This window comes from Athene cunicularia (genome assembly GCF_003259725.1).
Source record: "Athene cunicularia isolate RWA chromosome 9 unlocalized genomic scaffold, athCun1 chr9_part2, whole genome shotgun sequence".
Lineage (NCBI taxonomy): Eukaryota > Metazoa > Chordata > Aves > Strigiformes > Strigidae > Athene > Athene cunicularia.
Window position 1 is genome coordinate 94,397 of NW_020799111.1, and position 6,617 is coordinate 101,013.

General features: G+C 57.5%; 1 protein-coding gene across 11 annotated transcripts in view; it reads right to left on the reverse strand.

Moving 5' to 3' along the window:
* The window catches only part of KIF1A (kinesin family member 1A), a 33,603-nt gene extending 28,428 nt beyond the window's left edge, over window positions 1-5,175 (reverse strand). For all 11 annotated transcript variants that reach the window (XM_026855571.1, XM_026855570.1, XM_026855567.1 and 8 more), the window contains exons 1-4: window positions 5,024-5,175; window positions 933-1,009; window positions 649-828; window positions 97-162 (exon numbers count right to left, since the gene is read on the reverse strand). In XM_026855571.1, the coding sequence (XP_026711372.1) occupies window positions 97-162; window positions 649-828; window positions 933-1,009; window positions 5,024-5,129 (429 nt within the window). In that variant the 5' untranslated portion in view covers window positions 5,130-5,175. The remainder of the gene's footprint in view (window positions 1-96; window positions 163-648; window positions 829-932; window positions 1,010-5,023) is intronic.
* Window positions 5,176-6,617: the final 1,442 nt, after the last annotated feature.

Here is a 6,617-nt window from a genome sequence, read left to right on the forward strand (position 1 = left end):
CCCACCCACCCCACACTGAGGGACAGGACCCCCCAAAGGGCTGAGAGAGCTAGGTGGGGAGCTGGAGCCAGACTATGTAGGCAATAGGGTGCCTACCTCCACGGAGTAGGACATATTGTCATTCGTCGTGTCGTTGATGCGGGAGAAGAGGTCCTCGCACAGCTGCGGAGAGAAGAGCCAGGCTGCTCAGCCCCTCCACCAGAAGGATGATCCTGCCCAGGGTGCCCAGGCCACAGGGATTTCTACCTTATCACCCCAAAAAAGATTGCTCCTGCATGCTGGGATGGCTCCTGGGGAGCTAGCAGAACCCCCCCTGCTGATATGGGGGGCTCAGCCTCCCCAGAGCACCCCAGCACCCTGCTCGGCCAGCACACAGCAGCTTTTGGCAAGCACAGCACTTGGACTACTGCTGCTCATAAACACTGGCTTCATATGGCCAGATCACAATTCATCCAGTCTCCAAGGAGTCTGGCATGGCCCTCCTTGTCACTCTGCCCTCTGGCAGAGCCATGCCAGCTTGATGTCACGGCAGGGCTGTGGTAGACCTTGGCAAAGCCTAGCCCCGCTCCTGCCCTGCTCCCCTCATCACTTTTCCTTTGAGCTTCCCGCTGGGACCAGGGGAAGAGGCAGCTTTTCACCAGGAGGTACCTGTGGGATGATGCCTTGCTGGTCCTTCTCCTGTTTCCCCATCATGGTGTAGGATTTTCCAGCCCCCGTCTGCCCATAAGCGAAGATGCAGACGTTATAGCCTTCGAAGGCATGTTGCAACATCTCCTCACCAATGTCGCAGTACACTTGCTTCTGAGATGCATAGTTGATGTCTGCAGGCTGGAGAAAGGAGGGGGACAATAAGAAATTTGGCAAGAAGGTCCTTCTGCCTCTCCCCAGCACAGCCCAGCGCTCCAGGCAGGCTCAGGCCTCCTACCACTTACCGTGGTGTGGGACCAGTAGGAATAGTCAAAGCTGAAGCTTTTTGGTGTCTCTTTGGGCTGTTTTGGGTTCAGGATAGCTGGGGGAAAACAGATAGGAACATGAGGTCACCCGTCCACCCATGGTACCTCTGCCACCGGCATCCCACTTGTGAGGGGAGAAAGGGTGATGAGGTTCAGTCTGAAATGGTCCTGGAAAGCGGGTCCAAGACCCTCCAGCTCCACAGATGCTGAAGCCCCCAGGCCCCAGCAGAGAAGGTGGGTGCCACAGGCAGTGGAGCCTGAACCAGCACAGGGAGCAGGGCAGAGCCTTGCCCAAACATCCTGCTGGGCACGTTGTGGGGGAAACGGCTGCTGGGGGGGACCGTGCCCAAAGCCACATGCCTCAGTGCTGGGGGGTGGGAGCACCCACGGCCCCATTGGCCTCCTCCAGCTCCTGCCACCCCTCCCCTGCACTTTCTTTTGGGTACTCAGCCCCAGCAGGGTGATTAATGCCTTGTGTCACACCACCAGTGGAAACAAGAGCCTGCTTTTTCCCATCCCCTGGTGAAAAGGACGTTGCCATGGAAATTGGAGACTGCATCATTTTTTCTCGCTCGCTGCCTTTTTTTTCCCCCCTGTAGAGCATTTACGATGAATTTTTTTCTGAAACAACAGATGCGTCGGAAGAAACCCAAACCAGCAGGGTAACCACGAGATTCAGCTGTCAGCCATGTTAGGCGACATTGAAATGACCTTGTGGGCCGGCACAGCGGAGCTCCCATGCCCACAGCCCCCAGCTGCTCACCACCACCACCAGGGATGACAAAACTGTACAGCACCGAGCAATCTCCACCACAGCCCCAACCTGCCCTGCCCTGAGGCTGGTGCTTAGACAGGGCTCACGTTCAGCTCAGGATCCAAGCTGGAACCTTCCCTAGCAGACGCAGACATGGTGCAGCCCGAGCGCTGTGAAGTCAGAGGTGCCCCAGTGTGTGGTGTTATGATACAGATGCCTTCTGCTCCAAATTCCTCCTCCATTGCCACAACAGATTCTCCCCCAAGAGGATCTGCCACTTCTGGCCTGAGCCCCATCCATCCCTGCCTGCAAAGGCAGCAAAGCAGGCAGGTGGAAGGTGGGAAGTGGGGTCCAGATCCAGCTCCAACTGTTAAACTGCAGCGTGGTGCTGCTTGGATGCAGGAGCTCAGCTCCAGCACCAAAAAGAGGGACTGGGCACTGGCTCCCTGCCTGCCTGCCTGCCCACTGGCAGCAGCGTGACTCAGATGCTCTGGATGCCTCCCGCATCCTGAGCAGACTAATTACCAGAGCTGCTCTCTCAGGAGAAAAGGCTGAGAAGTGACATCTCCGTAGCAACTGCCCATGCCACAGTGGGGTCCCCACTGAGATCCAGACCAAAACAGCACCAGGCCTTTCTGGGCAGCACAGGCCGCCACAGGGGCTGCCCATCCCTGCTGGTGCCCGGTTGGTGTGTTAAGGGCATGTGAGTGGCTGTTGCAAAGAAAACGGGGTGCAGAGGCCATGCAAAAGTAGGGATGAGCATCTCCAATGGCTCTTGGGGTTCATCTGGCAGCTCTGCCATGCCACCCAGCACACCCCGTGCTCAGCTTGGGTCTGTCTCTGTTCTGCAGAGGTGACCCTCGTCAGAGCAAATGGGACCACCCCAAAAAATTAGTCCAAAGGAGGCAAAAGCAGGAGCAGGCAGGATGGGGCCACACAAGACAGCTGTTCTGCACCCCAGTGCCAGCCCATGCTGGGCACAGGGCGGAGAAGCCAGGGATGGCACCGAGCAGCTCCAAGCATCCCAGCTGCAGCTCCCAGCTGGCCTGGCAGGCCGGGGACCAGGACACAAGGCAGAAGGGAGCACACCACAAGCAGCAGGTCTCCCATCCCCAAGCCAAAATGCTCTCCCCATGCCCCTTTAGTTCCCATTTATTTGCCTCCACGTGGCTGGGTGCCACCAGTGGATTTTTTCCTCTCCTGTGACAAAGCATCCCAGGGCTTTTGCAAAGCTGCTGCAAAAAATTCATGCTCTGGCCAAAGGGGATTAAAAAATGGGGGTGGGGTGGGGGAAGACACAGTCATACAGACAGGGGGAAGAAGAAAACATCTGGAGATGACCCTCATCTTCACCCTGAAGGGCCAGTGGCATGGCAGAGCGTAGCAAGTGGGCAAGCACCAAGCAGTATAAAACCCAAGACCCACAGGAGAGAAAATAATCACTGTATTTGAAAGCCCACGGAGGCATGGCTCCAGCCAGAGAATATTAACAGCCTTGCAGGATGAAAGCCAGGGTCCCTTCCTCGCCATCCTGGTGGGAGCTGCCAGGAGAGTGGCCAGGGGTGTTGGTGTCCATGCAGAGGGTGGATGCCACGGGAACAAAGCAGCAGCGCTGGCGAGCAGGTGGGTGGCCACAGCTCAGGCAGCCAAAAGGGCAGTGGCTGTAACGCTAGGGGGAAAAGGGTGGCAGAGAAGGGCTGACCCCTTCCTGGTCCCCAGCCCCTGCTGCCCTCCATGGGGCTTAATGAATTAGGTCAGAAGAACAACATCCCCTGCCCCAGCACACAGAGGTGTCCCTACAAATAATCCTGGGAAGGAGGAAACTTGCTCTCATCCCCCAAACACATTTATTTTTGGCTTCTCTGTGGGAAGTCAGGGGACCAAGACAGTCCTGCTCTGCAGGGGGGCAGGCAGCACTACTGTTCTCCTCCTGCCTCCCCCGGCTACCAGGAGAAGCAGGCACCAGAGCCCCACAGGCGCCTGTCCCTTGGCCCCCCCAGCTGAGGGGATTAGCTGATGGTTTGTCCATTCATGGAGAAAAACCTCCCCGTCAGCAACGGGCTGGCTGGGACGCTGCCCCCGCCCCTGTCCACAGCTCTGCTCCCCCTCCCCAGTGCGGGCAGGGGGACAAGGGGCCTGGGGGGTTGCAGGCGGCAGGGCTGGGTGTCGAAGAACGAGCATGGGCAGATTGCTCTGAGCAATCACAGCCACGGCACAGGTGGGGGATGCCCGATGCTTCAAACTGGGCCTGGGGTATGGCAGGTCCCCCCAACCAATCAGGGCCAGCAGGGAAATCTCCCCTGCCTGCCCCCAGGCCCAGGCACTCCTGCAGCTCCTGCTGCGCCAGCAAGGCTTCCTTGTCATGAGGGGAGCAGCTCTGCACCCCCAGCAGACAGAGCAGCCCCGCACAGCCAGGCAGGGAGAGCTCCCCAGCATGCCAGAGACTGGCGGACACAGCCCCATAGCCCCGCCATTCCGGCTCCCCTCCTCCCCAGGGTGAGCAGGGGACCTGGCGGGGTCAGAGAGCCACCGTGCAGCCTTTGGTCCCCCCTCACCCTCCCACGGATGGCACTGGTGCTTCACTCACCGTCACCAGTGACACAGGAAGCCCCAGGCAGGCAGGCAGGGAGGGAGTTATTTTAGATGCTGTCCCATCTGGAGGCTTTCAGAGCCAAAGAGGAGGGATTTCCCACCCCATACTTCCAGCAGCCATTATTTAAGGAGGGGCGAATGCCAGAAGGGCTCCTGATGGGACAGTTGGCCCCAAGCCCCCATGCTACATCCCCCTCATCTGAGCACATTGTTCCCTCATCAAACCCCAGTCCTGCCCCTCCATGCCTGGGTGTTGCAGCCCCGAGCCCTGCGGAAGCAGGGATGAGCCCCAGCACACCATGGTGGGTGGTACCCAGATAGGCAGTGCTGTCAGTTGATGCTCACTGGACAGTGCACAGCTTCTGTGCTTTGGCAGGCAACCGCAAGCCAGACACCCTCGACCCCACATCCATGCACCAGCGCTTCCAGGCTCTTCTGATTCCTCCTCCCCTACTGCCTGTGGTGGATGCTGCCCCATTATCACCAAAACCCAAGGGCTTGGTGCCACATAGATCCCACCACTGCTGTTTCACAACAGGACTGCATTTCCCTGTGGGAAGGTGACATCTCCCCCCAGATTCCCTCCTCCAAAGGATGCCAGGTGCTACAAGCAGCCACACCAAAGATCCCAGCAGCCTGCTGCTGCAGTCGGACCACATGCCCTCCTCCCCACGCAGCACCCAAAGTCTTCCCAAACCTCTCTGCCCCTGACACTGGCACTCACTGGTGGTGCTTCCCGACATCTGGATAATGCATTTAGATTCCCGGCTCATCTCCCGGGAGTTGAAGGGCCGGACACGCACCGCCACCTTCACAGATGCTCCCGCCATTGCGCCGGCCGGAGGTGGGTCCTGCTAGCGGGGAGCAGCGGCTGTCCTGCAAGGAGGGAAGAAAAGGGAGTTAGGAATGCTCTCATCCCAATCCCCAACTCATTGCCTTGCTGGAAAAATGAGCAGAAAGCCCATGCAACAGGCCGTTCCTCCCAGGAACGCCTCTGCCCGAAAGACGACATTTTGTTTCATTCCTCCAATTACTCACGTTTTGCCTCTACTCTCTCCCCCTTGTATCCAGGTCAGGAACCGCTGCTCAGTCCTGGGGATATCCCTGCCTTTAACCCAGGGCAGCACCCAGCACCTCCACCACCCTGCATCATCACTCAGCAGGCACCCACAGCAGGGGACAGGACCATGTAGGCACTGTCAGCATTGACATGACTCTCAAGGAGCAGTTTTTCCATCCCGGGGTGCCCATGGCACTGAGCAGGTAGCCTCTCACCTGCCAGCAAGCCCACAACCCCCTGCTCATCACCCAAGCCTCCTGCCTCCACTACAGCCCTAGCAGACCAGGGGCTGGGCAGCAAGACGGGGTGGAGAGGGGGAGGAAAACGATGGCATTCATGTGGAGAAAGGAGGTGGCTGTTGAACACAACCCCTGGTATTTGCCTCTCATTCAGCTCCCAGCAAAAGCAGATACACAGCATCAGCAGGAGCAGCACCAGCCAGCAAGCCAGTGATTACACTCAACTGAAGCTCCCAGCTCACAATCATTTTACCACTCCTTTTGCTAATAAATTATTAATCACAAACCTCACAAGATGAAACAAACCTCTCTAACATCTCCCAGAGCAGCAACTCATCCAGGGCTGGTGTCTGGGCTCTCTGCAGCCAGTCCCACCTTCCCTGAGTCCCAGTTAAGCCTCGCTACCATTGGTCAGAAAAGGATGCTGGGGTCCTTCCCTTGACCACTGGGTCCTTCGGGATAAGCCCTGACCAAATCCATTCCTGCTTTCTAATGTCCACCCCGTCTCCTGACTGTGCCCTGCTCCCTGGCTCCCCATGCTGAACCTGCCAGTGGAGGAGGAACCCATCACCTCACAGCATGGGGAGGCACCAGCTCCTCTGGCAACTCTGCCTGCAGGATCCTGCAAAGATGTTTGCAAAAGCCCTGGGGCTTTCTGAGCCTGGTCTTTGCCAGTGGGATGCTTGCTCTGGGATGAAGGAGATCAGGAGTGAGCAATGGCATAGCTCTGGTTATGTGGACCAGGACCCAAGGGAAGTGGAGCGGTAAGGATCGGTCCTCAACACAAGATGGGTTTTCCCATGGTGGAAGTTAAAGTACAGGTGAATTTGTAGGAAAGGAGGAAGAAAAAAAAATCCACAGAACGGAAAGTGTCCCAAGAGAAGGGGATGGCTTTAAAATTAACTGAGGTTTGACAGCTTTCATTTCCAGAGGGGACGGGAAGAAAACCAACATATGCTCTGCCCAAAGGCAGGTATATTCATGGTGCAATGGAAAAATTTGCAGCCAGAAAGTATTAT